Source organism: Setaria viridis, chromosome 9, assembly GCF_005286985.2.
Source record: "Setaria viridis chromosome 9, Setaria_viridis_v4.0, whole genome shotgun sequence".
In the NCBI taxonomy this organism is placed as follows: Eukaryota; Viridiplantae; Streptophyta; class Magnoliopsida; order Poales; family Poaceae; genus Setaria; species Setaria viridis.
In genome coordinates, this window is record NC_048271.2 from 46636698 (window position 1) to 46655540 (window position 18843).

The following is an 18843-nucleotide window of genomic DNA, read 5'->3' on the forward strand; positions in this document are numbered from 1 at the left end:
GGTTACCAAACACACTTTGCCACATCAGAGTTCGTCCTGGTTTCAGATTTAAGCAGCGTGATAATTAGCAAATTAGGTAGCAGGTGATTTGAGCATTTGCACGCCACACAGCAACAAAAACTGTTGCATCAGATAATCCCTTTCTCTAGTCTTAGAATAGCGAACATACTGGTGTACTTTCACCCTTTTTCTTCTGTCATGATGACAGATAACAAGTTTGTCATTACAAACAAGACATTTTTGCAGAGGAAAATATTGGAATACATTGCAGATAAGTAATGAATCATCAAACTTCATTTCAAACTTAATCAGAAGCCAGCACTCCCAAATCATCTTCTGATAACATGGAGTGCTTCTGGCAGATACAAATGAATTCAGGAATTAAAGAATGACATCGCAACCAAAACTCTCCTACCCCCCCTACACCTGTATGTACAGACTGAAGAAAAACGAATAGACTCTGAAGTCTACTTATTGGGATACTGAAGTAACTAAGAACTGCAAATTTCAGTCTGCAAGGGGCTGACTACTCTGTAATTGTAGATTTCGTTTCGTCGGTGACGCTGGTGGCTGTTGCGGTAGTATGGCTGGGCTCACCGGTGAAGGACGAGGCGGCAGAGACCGCAATAGAGGGCTTGATCTGCTCAAGCTGACGCAGTACCTGCTGGGCCTCGGGCCTCGCTGGTGGCGAAGGATCAACGCAATGCAATGCCAGTTTCAGCGTCTTGACCAGCTCCTCTCCGGTCTCTGAGCCCGCTGCAGCGTCCTTCATGAACTCCAGGTCGAACACCTCGTTGGTCCACTCCTCCTCGACGACCGAGGCCACCCACTGCGGCAGGTCGAGACCGTTGGTCGTATCCCCTGGCGACTTGCCGGTCAGGAGCTCGAGCATGACCACGCCGAGGCTGTAGATGTCGGTCTTGGTGTTGGCCTTCTTCAGCTTGGAGAGCTCGGGCGCGCGGTAGCCGAGGGCGCCCGCGGCGGCGATCACGCTGGAGTTGGCCGCCGCGCTCATGAGGCGCGACAGGCCGCAGTCGGCGATCTTGGCGTCGTTACCCTCGTCCAGGAGGATGTTGTTACTGGTGAGGTTGCCGTGCACCATGTTGGCGTCGGTGTGCAGGTGGTGCAGCCCCCGCGCCACGCCCATCGCGATGTTCATCCTCGTCGGCCAGTCTACCGGGCTGCTATCCGGCGCACGAGCTGCGACACAACACCGATGTAAGCGCAAAGAAGCAAAACCACACGATCGAGCATTGATTGTACTGAGTAACAGAGCAAGTGAGGTTACCATGGAGTAAAGAGTTGAGGTTGCCTTTGGGCATGTAGTCGAACACCAGGAGCTTCTCGCCCTTGGGCCCCAGGTAGTAGGCCCTGAGGGCGAGGAGGTTGGGGTGCCGGATCTTGCCGAGCGCGTTCACCTCCGCCTCAAACTCCTTCTGGCTCTTGGCGATCTTCTCCCGGAGCCGCTTCACCGCGACGTAGCTGCCGTCCTCCATGGTCGCCTTGTACACCGTCCCGTAGGTGCTCTTCCCCAGGATCTCCGCGGTCGCACACAGCAGGTCGTCCGCTGTGAACGAGAGCGGACCGTCAAAATGAACCAGCTTGCCGCCGCTGTCACCACCGCCGTCAGTGCCCGAGCCTGCGCCAGAACCGGGCTTGCCGACGGTCTTGGTGGTGGTCGTGTCCTTGGCGCTCTTCTTGGGAGACGAGCTTTCCTTCTTGTCCTTCCTCCAGAAGAGGAGGACGCAGCAGAACAGGAGCAAGAAGAGCAAGAGGATGCCTCCCACTGCAAAGATGAGCTCCTTTTTGTTGAGCTTCCGTGTCCGCCGCTGCGACAAAGGCAGCGGAGGAGACGGCGACACCACCGGAGATGAAGCGGAAGTGCAAATGGCGGAGCCGTTGAACCCACAGAGCTGAAGGTTTCCAACGAACGAGGTGGAATTGAACTTGTTGGACAGAACCACAGGCACAGGACCTGAGAGGTTGTTGTAGGAAACATTGAAAGAATTGAGATTGGCAAGGCCGCTCAAGGAGGCTGGGATTTCACCGGTGAGGTTGTTCTCCGACACGTCGAGCAGTGACAGTGCCGAGAGGTTCCCGACGGTGGCTGGAATCTCGCCGTCGAGGACATTCCTCTTCAGAGACAGCTTGGTCAAGTTCTTCAGCCCGTCAAAGCATTCCGGGATTTGTCCTCCAATGTCATTGCCGTCGAGATTGAGCTCGACTAACGAAGTGAGGTTGCAAAGTGACGCAGGGAGGCTACCACCCAACAGATTGTCAGAGAGGTCCAAACTTCGGAGCTTGGAGAGGTTCCCAATCCCTTCAGGGATGCTTCCACTGATCAAATTGTTACCGAGAGAGAGGTCGTGGAGCAACCTGAGGTTGCCAATGGTGGGCGGCATCACGCCACTGAGATTGTTGTTGCCTAGCTCAAGGGATTCAAGGAACGGGAGGGAGGTGAGGCTGCCCGGCACGACACCGGAGAGGTTGTTGTACGCGAGGTTGATCCTATAGATGCGGGTGGCGTTGGCGAGGGTGGAAGGGATACTCCCCGAGAGGTAGTTGCCGCTGAGGTCGAGCGTCTGGAGGAGCGCGCATCCGCCGAGCGCGGGGGGCACGGCGCCGGCGAAGCGGTTGTTGTGGAGGTACACCCCGCGGAGGTCGCGGAGGAAGCCGATGGCGGCGGGTACCTGGCCCCCGATGATGTTGTCGTGGAAGCTGAGCCTGCGCAGCGCGGTGAGCTGGCCGACCTTGTCGGAGAGCGAGCCGGCGAGGCCCTTGAAGGGGAGCTGGATGGCCACGACCTTCCCCCGCGCGCACTTGATCCCGGCCCAGCCGCCGGAGCAGGCGTCGAGGCCCGTGCCGTTCCACCCCGACAGGAACCCGCGCGGGTCCACCAGCGCCTGCCGGATGGCCTGCAGCCCCTGCAGGTCCGCCTGCGCGATCACCACGCCGTCCGACCGCTGCCCGCGCGCCGGCATCGCCGCCGCCGCCGCCAGCAGCAGCAGGAGGAGCAACCGCAGCGACACCAGCAAGCCTCCACCTCGCCGCTCCCTTCTCGACCTGACATTGCATTGGACGCCGTCGCGGCGGCAGCTCCGCACACCCATGGCTACTCCCTACTCTACCCCAGCTAGCAGCTAGCTCTAGCTAGAACCTGGTCTAATCTATGTAGCTCAATGCAATGCTGCAGCCGCTCCTACCTCGGAGGAGCTCGAACTTTTGAGCGAGGTGTTCTTGGTTTCTGCAAGCGGGGAAAGCGATTGTACCGCGCTCTATATAAGAGCTGCAGGTACACGCCTGAAGGGGGGAAAAAAAGGAGGGAATAATTTAGCAGCTGCTAACCCGATTCAACTCAGATCCGCTAACTAACGGCTAGCTCCGCTCAGCCCCTGGCGGCAGAGGGAGACGACGAGCGAGTTTTTAAAACCGCTCGTCCTATACGTTACCCCGCGGGGGGGGGGGGGGGGGGGGGGGGGGGGGGGGGGCGGGGGGGGGGGCTGACAGCGCGGGCCCCGCGCGGGCAGGGGAGAATCCGATCATTATCTCATTCAGTGCGGCGGCAGGAGGTAAAGCCACAGAATAGTGCCGCGCGGCTGTACCCTGTCCGTCCTCGTCCTGCGCCGTGGTGTCCCCCCAACGGCTAGCTCTAGCTCCACGGCGGCGGGGCCCGCCGGGCAGCGACCGTGGCGGCCGGATCGAGTAGAGGAGCACGTGCGCCCGTACGTGGAAAGCAGCGAGGGAGTTAATGGCGGCAGTAGTTAAACAAGCGCTGGAGCGAGAGAGAGAGATTTTGGGGGGCACCCGGGGAGGGACACTGGGACAGGACAGGCAGCGATCCGGCAAAATGAGACTGCGCCCCCCTCGGGCTCGCCTCGACCTGCCGGCCGCGGATCCCCACGGCCGCCGGGGCCGGGCGCGTCAGCGGGCGCGCGGGGAAGACGTCGTCTCGCAACGGAAAAGCCGATGGGTTTTTGCCGGGTTTCAGGGTTGTCAGCCACTCGGCCGCGCTGGACGCTGGTGGTGGGTACTCCGCCACCGGTCGACGAGACATGATGTACTGGAGGAATGTGCACAGGGCGCGCGTCGCGGCACGCACGGGGGTGGCAGAGAGCGCTCGGTCTGCCCGAGTGACCACGCTTCCATTCCATTCACTGTGCGGTTTTGACCTGCCTGCCATCCGGGCTGCATCGCCAACGGCCAGTAGAGTGGTAGGTGCTGATACCCATGCACCAACGAGCAGATCGGTCGGCGAGTGGTTCAAAAGGGAGACGGAAAGGGCAATCGAAAGCGGCGACTCAGCAGCTCCGGTCTGCGTGGCCCCCGGTAATGTGGAGGAACGGGAAAGAGAACGGCAGGACCAGGTGACGGAATTCCGTAGTCGGCTTCAGACTGCCATTCCGGGTCACTCGGGTGAGTGACTTGAGGACTCTCATGATTTGTTTGCACAAATCACCCAAAAAAGATTTACGTACTAAATTTTGAGTGAAACGAGTATCATCCAAATTTAATATACACAAAATTAAAGATAAAAAATTTCTCAACCAAATTTAATACACAAATAATTAAAGGGGAAAATATCCACATCCACATATGAAAACAAATCAACCACACCACAAAAATGAAATCAGATTAAGAAGAGACACAAGAAGAGAACATCTATATCCATCGGTGTTAGAAAAAAATAATAAGCAAGGGAACACCACAAATAATGGTATTAACCTACACTACAGTTCTCAAAAGGGCAAATCTGGTCAGAATATAACGTGACACTTAAAAATATGAAATTCGATACTTACATGAACATGTAAAATTAATGGATTGACACAAATGGACCGTTTACATTTTACACAGAGGGCGACCAACACAACATGGCTAATAGACTGACAACAACTAACATATCAGCCTCATATACATTGATTCCCGATCAAAAGAATCATAGCAACCACAATGAACTAGCCTACAGAGAAGAGAGAACCAAAACAAATTGTTGCAAATTTCTTGGAAACGAAACTCTACGAATCATCCACATGCACAAAAAATAAGTGGATCCGGAAAAAATAATCAGATCATGCTAATTGTGAGGTAGTGAAGCTAATATAACACACCAATTTGCAGTAGGAACACGAAATCATGGATCAACAGACCTCACTCAGTTCAGCATGCACAAATTGTCATAATCAGAAAAAAGATCATGCCCCTCATCCCCGCTCACCCTCATTCACAGAGCACTACCATAGTACCATATCATCTAGTTTACCTATATAATAAAATGGACACAATTGCCTAATCTCCAGGACTAAAGAACCACAATTTCATTAGGAAATGCCCTACCCCACCGCTCGGGCACCTAATCAGCTACGGAGAGGTGCAGAATGTCGAAACCCTAAACCATACGAACAAAAACTTGAAACCTAGTATAATCCGATCTGATTTGATGCTAAATAGCCTAATCAAAATCCAGCATCATATTGGATCGTTGGAAACAAGGCATGAACCAATCTCCACAGAAACCAACGCAAAATATACAGATAGCAAAATTGAGAATAACAGAAAGTCGCTAATGTCTACAATGACTAGGAGCAGAAATCGCAAGGGACGAAAGGCACAGGGAATGGAGCAACGTGAGTGAAGGTGGGATGGTTTAAAGGCAACCATGGAAAAACTTTGGATGGCTTGGCACCATCGCTCACACCACCACCTCACCGCCCACGGAATGAACCTCAGAGATCCCCTGATGCTGCTACCTCGCCGCCCTCAGGATGAGCCTCGGAGATCCCCTGGCGCCACCGCCTCGCCGCCCTCGGGAGGAACCTCGGAGATCCCTTGGCGCCGCCGCCTCGCCACCTCGCCCACGGGAAAGAGATGAAGGGGGCGAATGAAACTACAAGATCCAATCCAGAGAGAACGAACCATGCCTCTGCCACGTAGAGTCAGATAGCGATACAATACTAGGAAAGAAAATGAACGCCAGACTATATGGACAAAACAATACAGAGGCATCGATCGGACGTCCAGAAATTTGAGCGACGGAGACCCTCAAATCACCTGAGTGAGGGATAGCTTTTCCCTTCTGGGTTGCTGTAGTAGTCTATGGTTAGTCAGTTCAGTCACCATCAGCCTTGCTGCCTTGGGAAGAATCGACCACTGAGGCACTGAGCAGAGCCGTGCTGTGGGCGTGCAGTGGAGCGTAGCAACATCAGAAGTTCAGAACACTCAAATGTACGTACCTTGGGCTTGGGCCATGGGAATGATCCGATGGTGATCTTGGGTAAGATCATACATTGGCTGCCAATCTGCCATGGAGCTTAACAAACATGATTCGCAAAGAGTGAGAGAAACGATGGTGTCCCACTCCCACATGATTCACAAAGAGGGAGAGAAACGATGGTGTCTCACTCCCACCCAAAGAACCAAAGAGAATGAAGGTCTAGCTACAATGCCATAGAAGAACCATAAGTTGATCAAGTGGGCATTGAAGCATTGAAGTTAACTCCAGGAAACATTAAAGCAAGAACACAATGGTGTATATATTCATCAAAACTTAAATTCATCATCTACATCTGATAGGCTATCTGGTGGGTCATATACAATCATATCAGGGAAAAGCTCCAGAAAATCCTGCTTTATCTTCTCCCTCAGCTCGGGGAATAGGACCAACCCTTTCAAGATTACACGGAACGACAGCGATAGAGGTGGCTCGGGGGAGCTCCTCATGTCTTCGTAAATTTCCATCACCAGATCACTTAAACCAGCATCGCAGAAAGCTCTCACAATGTCGCCGTAAGTGTGCTGATAAAATAGCACGTCTTTAGACTTGAGATCTGCCCAGACCTGCCTCGTCTCATCAACCTTCTTGTTCCTTGCTAACATGTACAGCATGTCTCGGTAGAAGTACATGTCAGGACGGTACCAGATTTCTTTTCGCACAACACCATATATCTGCAGCAACAAATCAATACTTAATCATCCAAAAGACAATGCCAAACCTCAGGTGTATCTGATTGTTGTCCATTGGATGCTACTATGCTCCAGGAAACACCAAACTTCAGAACACCCAACTCTACAAAGCAATAACACATAGGTGCTTTCTCCATTCTCCAAGCTAGGCACCATCAATCCCCAACCAGAAAGGGGAAATTGAGGATTGGCACTCATTAGCCCCAGTTAAGGACTCATAGTCACACCATGCGAAAGGTGACTAGGAGATTTCTTTAGATGATTCGGTGTTAGTTAATCTATTGGATATGAGAATTCAGCCAGGCTATCAACTCAATGAAATTTTCTAAACTACACCGTATAGATTTGCCTGCCTGGACTCTAGTGATTTGACCTCACGAGAGATATTTAGGTTAGAAGCCTTGTCTAAAAGCATTGCTAAAATAAGATAAGTATAAACCTGTCAACTCTCATGATCATTGGACATATGAGAACAGTTCATCTCCAGCAGCATATGGGTCTTTCAATTGGGGACAAAAGAGAACAAACAAGTGAAAAGAAGAAAATGGAATAAAGGACAAACTGGTAAATGATATCATGCACCATGAAAAGAGAGGCAAAACCTCAGTTTCGACATAATGGTTGGCAAATCCTCAACATGCACTAATGTAATTGACAAATAATTCTCCAATTGAAACAATCTAATATATCCCTAAAAAATTAACAACATAACTAATATCCCAGAGATTAAGAAAAATAGTAGTGAATGGCAATAGGAGAGACATATCAGCAGGTTGTGAAAAGTGTGTTAAGTATATAAAGTAACTCTTTCCGGGTTTAGTAGACTCAAGAGTGAAATTTTAGAGGACTCCAGCATTACAAAATATACTGCCTATACTTGAGGGGCCAAGTATGATTCAAGGATAGGTAGAGATCAGTCAACTTCTACATGGGAGGAGGTAGTAAAAGGAGGCATGAAGGGATGGAATTCAGGCAATGAATTGTCATTGGATAGGGCTCAATAGATATTATTACAGCACATGCCAAAAGCACAGAACCATGATCAAACATCCTTTACTACTGTTATTACTACCACAATATAATTACTATTTATTTACTCCTCTTTGCCTCATCCCGCTCTTTGTTGGTTTTCATTATGAGCCTACACCTACACCTAAGGTATGGCAGCTTGCTTGTTGTTGTATACTTGAGAGGCCAAATAATGTAAATAGGTTCTGGGTTATTGAACTATCCCAAATGTTTGAAGTTAAACCCCAGTGGGTTCTCAATTTGTAATTACAAATGTACCATGACCGATCAAACCATTTATGATGAAAGAATGTTTTCAAATATCACAAATTGTATATCAGGTAAGGGTAAGCTATTTAACACTGTAAAATCAATTTGACTGTTTATTAGAAGATGCAATCAATCTAAAGACAACGTTTATGCAAGATTACCTTGTAGGATGTTACCCAAAGTTAAAATGAGCCATTCACGTTTTCTACACTAAGCACACATGCCATCTTTGATTCCAACAAAATAGAACAAAACACCCAAAAGAGTAGAACATAGCTAGCAGTAGCTTCACATGACAACATTCTACAGTACGCTCACAAGAAATTAAGAATCTCAAGTAGCCTAGATCCTAACTTTGTTGTTACAACAGACAATTCTAATGAAGGGAATGCATCACAATTTTATTTCTAATGGCACTAGTTAGGCCTCGAACAAGTAAATGGCAGTGATTAGTGATCTGAATTGCACTTGGATTTTACTTTTACATTATACTCCCTCCGTCCCAAAAAAACAAGTCATTATAGGTTTGTCTTAAGTCAAACTTTCTCAACTTTAACCAAAATTATACAGAAAAGTATCAAGGTTTAAGGCATCAAATAGGCATATTATAAAAATATATCTTGTGATAAATCTAATGGCACTTATTTCATACCATAAATATATGTAGTTTTTTCTATAATCTTGGTCAAAAGTTTGACTTAGGACAATCCTAAAATGACTTGTTTTTTGGGACGGAGAGAGTAACCAACATGGCACATAGATATGAGATTAAAAACTTAAAATCCCTGCTCCATTATTCAAAAAACACAATTCAAGCATAAAGTCCATGCTTGTGCAACTCAAGAACGACACATCTACTTTTTCTAGAAATGCATAGGAATTCTCAAAGGAGATGAGTAATTTGCTGTTGAAAAAGGGTGAAGAATTGCAATAGAGAAGAAAACCACGTTTAGTCTAAGGCCCTCGTACATCCAACGTAGTCTGATCTATCTTTTTAATCCTATTTTCCACTTCTCCATATGTCAAAATTGATTTTGGAAGCAGCATAAGAGAAGAACAATTTCCTATTCCAGTATGCAAATAGCCTGACTGCGTGTCAATAAAAAAAATGCACAATAGGTACCTCAGGTTCAGCTTAACAACTTATTGAAATCCCCATTTTGCATTTTTTTTCCCATTCAAGTTTAAACCACGCACCAAGCCACCTTGCACGCTGTTCCTTTCAAATAAGCCAATTTTTGTGCATGGCAAACAATAGTAAATCATAATGTAGATATTTAGTCATGAACTAAATAGACGGTAGAACACGCAGCTTTCATTCATTGGGATGGGAGTGACAAACCTTCATGGATAGGACGACGTGGTCCTGGCGGAGCAGCTCGGCGAGTACGGCGAGCAGGTCGGTGCGGAGCAGCCGCGACACGTTCGAGCGCATGAACTTCTCCAGGCGATGGTGGCACCCGGCTGGGGGAAGTGCCACGAGCCGCTTGAGCTGCGCTACCACCATGAGACCCTCCTTCCCCATCTTCTTCTTCCGCCGCCAAATCGACAGGCTTCGGCTCGACGCGGCAGACGTGGAGCATAGCCTCTGATGGAGACCAACCTCGGCGACGTATTTGGCGGCTTACCAGGGCAGGATTTGGAGGAGACGACGGTGATGGCGGGACGGGAGACACGAAAGAATTTGGGAAGAAACTAACCTGGTGCCAGCCCTGGTGCACCTGCGGCTGCTAGGATTCAGGCTCCGGCAGGGTGGCCTCCAGCGACATGGGTAAGGAGCACGGCTCGCGCGCGAGCTCGACCAAGGAGCCAGTAGATCGTGAAGACGGTGTGCTTCTGGATGAAGTGGTGCCTGTACTCGAGGTTCGTCAGTATGGACAACACGAGTGGCGTGAGCACCTCAGGAGCGGCTCGCCATTGTGGAGGAGGGTTGGGGGCACCAGCACTAGTGCTGCCACCGACCGCCACTGGTGGAGGAGAGGGGTACGAGCGAGGAGGAAAGCGAACCTAGGGAGGGGGGAGCGCTGGGCGGTGGCGGAGCTCGAGCGGACGTGGATTCAGTGCCGTCGTTTCTCAAAGGCACGCCGTAACTTCTCCTGCAAATCTACCGTGAATCACACATCCAAAGGCTAAAATGAACTTGTTGACGCCAGATTTTGACACATATGAAATTGGCGTCAAGAAGGAAAGGATTGCCTGATGCGGCAAGATAAGAAGTCACTATTGGGAATCGGCCGATTGGTGCTACAGTTGGAGATCGACCGATTTAGCGCTACAGTGTTCTAGTGGATAGAGTTGGTAGAGATCGGCCGATTGAAAGGTTGGAGTAGTTGGGCCAATATGGGCTTAAAGTGGATCAGAAAGAGAAGACGAAGGGGGATTGGCCCGTAGGAGTGCAATAACCAACTCCGATACGAGTTGTACTTGTAAATATTCGTTTTCGTTTAAAATTAGAGATAGATCCTAGTCGGTTAAGAAGTTGGTTGTAACAGGCTATAAATAGCCACCTTTAGGGATCTGTAAATAACGCATCAAATCAATACAACAATCTACTATTTCCTCGTACTTTACTTTCAAGTTGGCGGCTTCGCCAATACTTTTCTTCTTTCACGAGTTCGTACGAGTTGGCAGGGCTGCATCGACACGATCTCCAGTCGATTCTGTAAGTTCCGTTTATCGAGTAATATCTAAGCTTTAACTTCGGGCGCATCGCTATCGTTTCGTTTAGATTTATTCACCAGTTATCGATATTTACTAGAATTCTAGGTTTTACCTGTCGTTCTAGTTTTATCACCAGTTATCCAGCTTGAGATTAGAACTTTTGGCTTGATCGTTATTATCTTCATCTATTATTTTTGCATAGCCGATTAGACCTATTTTCAAGTGTTGCTCATGTAGCGTTATCTAGTTTACTCCAGTAGTTTTCTTTATAATCGCTACGTGATTGTCGGTTGTATCATAGCCGATTATCTTGTTATCGCAAATCGGCCAATTCGCTGATACGCTACCTCGAGATCGGAACTTTAGCCAATCGCAACCCTTGGAATTTGACACGTTTCTTCCTTACCAATCAACAGGTCAGATTGGCTGGCACGCCACGAGAACTGCACCAGGGCGATCACCCGAACAGGAGCTAAGCAGATTCTCCCGGGTCATGTGTCCGATGCTGAGAGTCAATCGGCTGACTTTTAGCGCCAATAGAACTGCAGCCTCAAATGTTATCCATCTAAGCTTAGTCTGTCAGCAGGCAGGGGCGCACTGCTCTCCCGCGGGCTCACGCGCTGCGACGTCCTTTGCACCACCGAGGAGCCATCTCGCCGTTGTTGAACGAGATGTTGACGGTCGCCAGCCATGGAGGAGAGGGATGCGGCCACCGACAGGACGTCATTATCAAGTATGTTAGTAAACTTTTTTCCTTCTCGTGATCTAAGCATGTGCACAAGACAACTAATTCACCTCACATTTGTATCAATCTGAGATCTCGTGACTATAGAAGATTAAATTGCTCAATTTCATGGTAGGAAAATCATATGCTCTAGTTGATTTTTGGTCATATTTCTGGAACTGCGAGTGCTATGGAAAGCAATGGTAAAATTTGAGAAGGGACATCTCAGGTTGGTTTAAGATTCAGAAATCCAAATGAGGTTTGAAAGTTTTGGGTTGCATATGGGGGTTTTGTAGAGGCTTTGATGTGAGGAAAAGGTATGCAAATGTAAGCAGCTATGATGGCAAGGTAACTTCAAACAGATTTGTTTGTTCCAATGAGGATCATTGAAGAAAAAAAACAAATAATGTGACCAAGTGTTTTAGAGCTAAAACAAAAATTGAGCTCGGTAACCGTAGTAAGGTATGTTCTCAACTTGCAATATAGAAATTTCTATGTGTTGTTGCCATTCATAGCTAATTAGTGATAGTTTTGTTGGCAGAGACGAAAGTAAGATGATGACGTACACCTCCAAAGGGAGTGAAGAATGACGGCAGCAACAAAGGAGCAATCATGGAAGTTGAAGAGTACAGTGTTAATGGTAATTTTACCCAACTCGTGACAACTCCAATTTATGATGATGATATTCTTCATGTTGACCATCTGTTCTAATATGTGCAAGTTGGTTAGGTAGTATTTTGGACCGAACAGGATTGACTATAGTATTTTATGGAGTAATTGTAGCATTTTGTGATCTAATTGTACAAGTGAATGGCCAAGTAATAGTATTTTCTGTACTAAAATATCAATTTAAGAGACTCAAAGTGCCTTGTATCGGTGTTGCACTATGAATGTCGCTTCCAAACTTTTAAAATACAAGTTTTGTTTTTGTTATGTGCATGTTAATTTTCTCATACTGTACTATGAATGTCACTATTGTTTGCTATTTTGTGTGCTAGATAAATGAATGTCACTATTGTTTGCTATTTTGTGTGCTAAATAAATACTCCCTCCATCCCAAATTGTAAGTAGCATCTCAAGTTTGACCAAAATTATAGAGAAAAATATAAAGATTTATGACATCAAATAGATATACTATGAAAATATAATTGATAAAGAATCTAATGATACTTAGTTGACATCATAAATATTATTATATTATCATATAAATTTGGTCAAACTTGAGATACTTTGACTCTTCAAGATTCTTGAAATAACTTACAATTTAAAACGGAGGGAGTAATTCAGATTGTCTAAGTATTAAAAAATATTAAAGATGGGAGGCATATATTAGTACTGACTTGGAAAGCAAAGAAGCAAAGGTACGCCGTGCCTTTGAGAAGCAAAGGCACTGAATCTGTGTCCCTGGAGCGGACGAGCGGGAGAGGAGGGTTTGCTTGGGCCGAATGGGGTGGCCGGCTGCTCCCGGGCTGGAATTTGCTTATATGGGCCGCGTTGGGCCAGCCCACCTTGCCTCGCATTCGGCCATGTATACACTCCACACCGGGCCTTGCCGGCCCGGGCACGGTGCTGACCGCTTTCGTGCTTGAGCCGGGCCTCGTGCCGACCCACTTTACCCTTGGCCTGCAAAGATTTAAATTGATTGGAAATACGCAGTATTGTTTCCCCACGTCTGATCCTTAACAATCTTGTGCATGCAAGCCATAAGCTGCACGAGTGACGTCTGATCCTTGACAATCTTCCGCATGCAAGCCATAAGCTGCACGAGTGTTTATCTGATATTTTACGCGCTCGGAGTGACGACGTCTGACCTCTTTGTGTTGCGAAACCATTTTTTCTTTTGATTGACTCGTTAAACTTGATATTAATCTTTTGCAGAACACAATACAGACTATTAGTCCGTCTTAGGCTCGACAGATATGGCACTACCAAACTCTAGTTTTTCTTATATCACGGTATCATTATGATTTGGCCACCATCAGTCGCCATTCATAATACGTCGAAGCTAGCGTTGATAAAAAAAAACATTTTTGAATCTCCAAATTAGGGGGGTAAACGTGATATCGTGTTAAGAAGGATACCGATGAGTCGATGACTAATGTGGCATCAGTAAGTATTATAAAAAAAAGTCTAGCCATGATGTTTGTGCGCGTGTTGGTATACGTATAAAATTAAGTCGGTGCCAAGGCTTATGTACTTCAGTTCGTGATTCGCGCCTAAAATTTCCAGGTATATTGAGCCGGGCCATTCAAACAAGCAATGAACTTTCTTTTTTTGAGCAAACAGCCAAGTGATGCTTTGTTCGTGCCTTGAGCAGTTGAGAGCTCGACAACAACGTCGATGGCATACAACGAGGAAGAAGGAAGAAAATGAAAGGCAAGATGACGAACCGGCTTGTACAGACGTACCTGGACACTCGGAACTGAAAGCCAGCTAGAATCCGAACAAAGCAACAGCCACATCCACCCAGGAGTGTTTGGGAACACCGTGCTAAACTTTAGCACCTATCACATCGGATGTTTGATACTAATTAGGAGTATTAAATATAGTCTAATTATAAAACTAATTGCACAGATGGAGTTTAATTCGCGAGACGAATCTATTAAGCCTAATTAGTCCATGATTTGATAATGTGGTACTACAATAGCTATTTGCTAATGACGGATTAATCAGCTTTAATAGATTTGTCTCGCAAATTAGACTCCATCCGTGCAATTAGTTTTATAATTAATTTATATTCAATCCTCCTAATTTGCATCCGAACATCTAATATGAACGGCTAGAATTCAGCTCTCATTATACCCACCCCTCCTGTGCGAGCCGTGACCCGCGCGTCGCCAGTCAGCCGCCGCTCGTGAGCCGCGACCCCAGCCATGCAAGCCCTCGTCCAATCCCCAACAGCTCGCCCCCGGCCCCCACTTGCGTTGCATGTTCCTGCCTTCCTGGTGGGGGCAGCAGCACCACTAGGCTGCCAGAATTAATGCGGGGCCTGCCGGCACGCGGGCGTACGGGGCAGGGAAGGGAATGAAGGCCTTCTCTAAATCTCACCGCGGCCGGGAGACAGGGCCGTCCTCGCCCCGGTCGCGGGCTCGTGATCAGCAGTGACGCCCGTGCGCGCAACTTGGGCGGGCGTACCCACTGGTGGTGCTCTCCGGAAAGCGACGCGCTCCCCCCACTTGCCCGCGTTCCCCTCGCGCGCGCGCGCCCCTGGCCCTGGCCTTATCGAGTCCACCAGCGGCGGACCAGCCTCCCCCCAAGTGGCCTCCCCAACTTGCGCGCCCCTGTTGTTGATTCCCAGTCGCGACCGCCAACGCCAACGCCAACAGGCCGCTCGCTCCAGTAATTTCGTCTTGCTTCGGCGGCGAACGTGCTCGGTTGAAAATTAAAACCCGCGTGGCCGATGCCGTAGAAGTCCCTACCCTGGCTGTCGCTGGGACTAGTCTACGGCTACCTCCTGTGTCGTCGCTGTCGAACCCGTAGTTGCAGTTGCAGGATCTGCTACACAGGATCCGCGGCCGGTCTGACCTCAGAAAGCGCAAGATGAATTGGATGTCTTCCTCTCGTTTCCCGAACGTGATGAATTGATGGTGTTCTCGCGCTCCGGCCCATTAATTAGCCATTTGAATGTGCTCGTGTATTTCAGCGAACTTCCCGTGCCACACGAGAGAGAGAGAGAGAGAGAGAGAGAGAGAGAGAGAGAGAGAGAGAGAGATCACGCATGAACGTGGGGGACGACGGACGAGCACCGGCTCTCGGCCGAAGAAGCAAGCCAGCCATTCCGGCAGTTGCGAGCAGGGAAAGTGTCGCCTTGCAAATCGGTGCCCATGTACGTACAACCATGGCTGGAAAGAGACCGCGTTGTTAACCAGCATTGTCGCCCAACAGGAGATGCTATGCCAGTTGAACCTCCTTTGCGTCTGTCATGGTCCATGCGTATCATTCAGGGTTTGTTTCTCCTTTTTCTTTAATCCAGTCAGACCGATAATTGAATTGCAGCGGTGGATGGAAACATGTTAGCGAGTTGATTTTTATTCGACCCACGCTTTAATTAAGAGAATAACACATTTGTTTGCTGCATCCTGAAATATAATGAACTACCTGATTACTACCCCCTTTTTTTTCTGCCTTTGTATGGCAACTAGAACTTTGGTGGTCCTTTCATCTGAAGAAAAGGGCAGGGTACAAGTTGACGACCGTGCCAAGTTGATCTCCGTATTGTATTGTACTACCATTGGCTACTATTAGCTGGTGCGGAGGATTAACAATCATAAAGGGACGCGATCACGACGACGGAAAGCAACAAGATAGTGCAAGAGGGGGGCGATATAAAAATGGGCATCCCTAGGGTAAGCACAGTGTGGGGGGCATATATAAACTCATCCCAACCAACTTGGCTTACTTGCCTGCCCTATTCTATGCTCCACTTTGATTACATTACATTGCTAGTTGTTGAGAAATCTTTCGATGAAATCATATTTCACCAGTCCTGCCCCTTCTCTAGTTAACTAATCACCTCCTCCTGCATAAAGATTTGCATGTTGAGTTGCTGGTTGCCCACTTGCTCTTAACATGCATCTTTAACTTTTACAATGATATCAGCCACATAAAAAAAAACTCACGGCTTCCTTAACAATGTTAGTTCAAAACCTAATGTTCCAATTATATGACGGTTGTATTTTTTTGTTAGAAGCAAGACGAACAAGTACTGTTGATATACATATATAAAACACAATACCAGGCAACTTCTTGGCCCCTTCGATCTAAAGTTTATAATCTCGTGTATATAATCCAAAAAAAAATCCATTTCAGATATATTTTTCCCAAATTGAAGTTACTTCCACATCACATAATCACAAGCTGCATCAGCACTCCAAATTTTGTTACAATACATTGTTCATATAACAAAATCAGAAGAAGCGCCTGAGCACGTACCGCGGAGATAATAAACATGAAGTGAGATGAAATTCAAGAATATTTCGGCGTCGGTTATACCAAGTTTTTCTTCGTAAATTATCGAAAAGATCAAGTAGCAACGTCCCCCCGTGCAACTTGGGCAAATTGTTGCGAAGTAGACCCCACTTAAAGATGATTTAGTTGAATTAAATTAAAGAGGAAGCACAATTAAAGTGAGCACACAACTGGATACATATGATGCAACAGTGCGAGCCGGGACAAGTTGGCTGCACTTTGCATATATAAACGCCTCCACCCCCATCAACCTCCTCACCAGCCCCCACCCGCCGCCGCAAGGAATTCCACCGCACACGAGACCAGGAGAGGAAGGCGCACACAGCTAGCTACGCGAGGCCAAGAACAAGAACAACAACCAGCCAGCCAGCGCGAAGATGCCGTGCATCCAGGCGTCCAGCCCCGGCAGCATGCCGCACCAGCACCACGGCCGGGTCCTGGCCGGCGTCGGGTGCGCGGCGCATGTGGCCGCGGCTGTCGCGGCGAGCACCGTGGGGATGCGGTGCGGGGCGCACGACGGCGAGGTGCCGGCGGAGGCGGCGCGCCACCACGAGCACGGGGCGCCGGGGCCCGGGCGGTGCTGCTCCGCGGTGGTGCAGCACGTGGCGGCGCCGGCCGCGGCGGTGTGGTCCGTGGTGCGGCGGTTCGACCAGCCGCAGGCGTACAAGCGGTTCGTGCGCAGCTGCGCGCTGCTGGCGGGCGACGGCGGCGTGGGAACGCTCCGGGAGGTGCGCGTCGTGTCGGGCCTCCCCGCGGCGTCCAGCCGCGAGCGCCTCGAGATCCTGGACGACGAGAGCCACGTCCTCAGCTTCCGCGTCGTCGGCGGCGAGCACCGGCTCCAGAACTACCTCTCCGTGACCACCGTCCACCCGTCGCCGGCCGCGCCCGACGCCGCCACCGTCGTCGTGGAGTCCTACATGGTGGACGTGCCGCCGGGCAACACCCCCGAGGACACCCGCGTGTTCGTGGACACCATCGTCAGGTGCAACCTCCAGTCGCTGGCCACCACCGCCGAGAAGCTCGCCGCCGTGTCGACGTGAGGTGGGACATCCATCTCCGTGGGCGATCCGATCGATAGATGGTTTTTCCGGGGGCGGGAAAGGGTTGCGTGTTTCTTCGGCGCGTGAGCTTTTCTTCTTCTTCTTCTTGTTTCTTTGTCACTTCACATTTGACCCCTCATCTTTTTCCATATTTTTTTCTCGTTGTTGCGAGAGACACACAACCCTCCCTCCCGTCCCTTGTCCAAAGATTCAAGAGATGACAAATCGATAGAGATTTAAGTTCCGGCACACGCTCGAATTTCTCTGTACATATATATGTTCATGGTAGTAGATATGGTCTGGAAAGCACAAAGCGCACAAGATTGTATGTCCTTTTGCAAGTTTTGATCTGAATGTACCAAATGCATAGTATGTGCGTGTCCCGTGAGTACAGAAAATGAGAAAACTGATCATGCTTCCATTGTCGATCGAGCTTGTAACAGTACGTGGTACTCACTTCGTTAGTTTGACACCCAGCCAGTCAACTTAGTTTGTTGCTACTCTTAATTGATCGATGCATAATGATAAAGCTAGCTACAAAAGGAAGCAGGAGCACATCTATCGCTGCCAAACATGGAGTATGCAAATGCATTTCCCGGTTGCAGATCACACATCAAATAACGAACAAAGGGTTTAGATCGATCAGCGCCTGACGCAACCTAACAGTCAGCATCAGGGAGCTCTCAATTCGATCGATATGCAGTTTTTAAACCACATTTAAGCATCTCATGCCATGACCAATGATGAGATTATGCGGAAGCACACCTTGCGGGATCGGACTAGGCAACGTTCGAATAGCTAGCAGAGACCGATCACTAATGAAATCGCAGAAAAAACTCCGAGCAAATTGATAATCAGCCAGTGAGTCCCGGACCCTGCAGGCTCGATCATCGTAAGATCTTTTGCTCGTCGCAAAATAAAACCCGGTCCGACGCAAAGGCCAAAGGGGGCGTGGGGACGAGACGACGAAGGCGAAGGCGAAGGCGAAGACGACGAGCCCCTGCCCCTGGTTGAGATGAGGAGTGAAACCCAGGGGCCGCGCGGCGAAAGTGCCCGCCCACTTGCGGCGCGTCGCGACATCTCGAGCTGTACCGCCCCGCCGTCCCGCTCCACGCGCCAGCCAAGCCCAGCACGGCAGCACCCAACTTGCGCGCGGGCAGAGGCAAAGGGCCTGTCGTTGCTTCCCTTCTCGATCTCACCTCACCTATCGCG

At 48.9% G+C, this 18843-nt stretch overlaps 3 protein-coding genes across 3 annotated transcripts; 1 reads left to right on the plus strand and 2 right to left on the minus strand.

The window, feature by feature from the left end:
- Positions 1-272: 272 nt before the first annotated feature.
- LOC117840960 (probable leucine-rich repeat receptor-like protein kinase IMK3) lies at positions 273-3384 on the minus strand. Its single transcript, XM_034721506.1, has 2 exons — positions 1289-3384; positions 273-1200 (listed from the first exon to the last, which is right to left on the minus strand). Exons 1-2 carry the CDS (start codon positions 3108-3110, stop codon positions 527-529), a joined length of 2496 nt encoding a protein of 831 aa, XP_034577397.1. The 5' UTR covers positions 3111-3384; the 3' UTR covers positions 273-526.
- A 3066-nt stretch (positions 3385-6450) lies between these two features.
- On the minus strand, positions 6451-9758 carry LOC117835748 (pentatricopeptide repeat-containing protein At1g62350-like). Its single transcript, XM_072291030.1, has 2 exons — positions 9581-9758; positions 6451-6942 (listed from the first exon to the last, which is right to left on the minus strand). Exons 1-2 carry the CDS (start codon positions 9743-9745, stop codon positions 6538-6540), a joined length of 570 nt encoding a protein of 189 aa, XP_072147131.1. The 5' UTR covers positions 9746-9758; the 3' UTR covers positions 6451-6537.
- Positions 9759-16828: 7070 nt separating this feature from the next.
- On the plus strand, positions 16829-18057 carry LOC117835880 (abscisic acid receptor PYL4). Its single transcript, XM_034715201.2, has one exon. The coding sequence runs from the start codon at positions 16969-16971 to the stop codon at positions 17629-17631; it is 663 nt and encodes a 220-aa protein (XP_034571092.1). The 5' UTR covers positions 16829-16968; the 3' UTR covers positions 17632-18057.
- Positions 18058-18843: the final 786 nt, after the last annotated feature.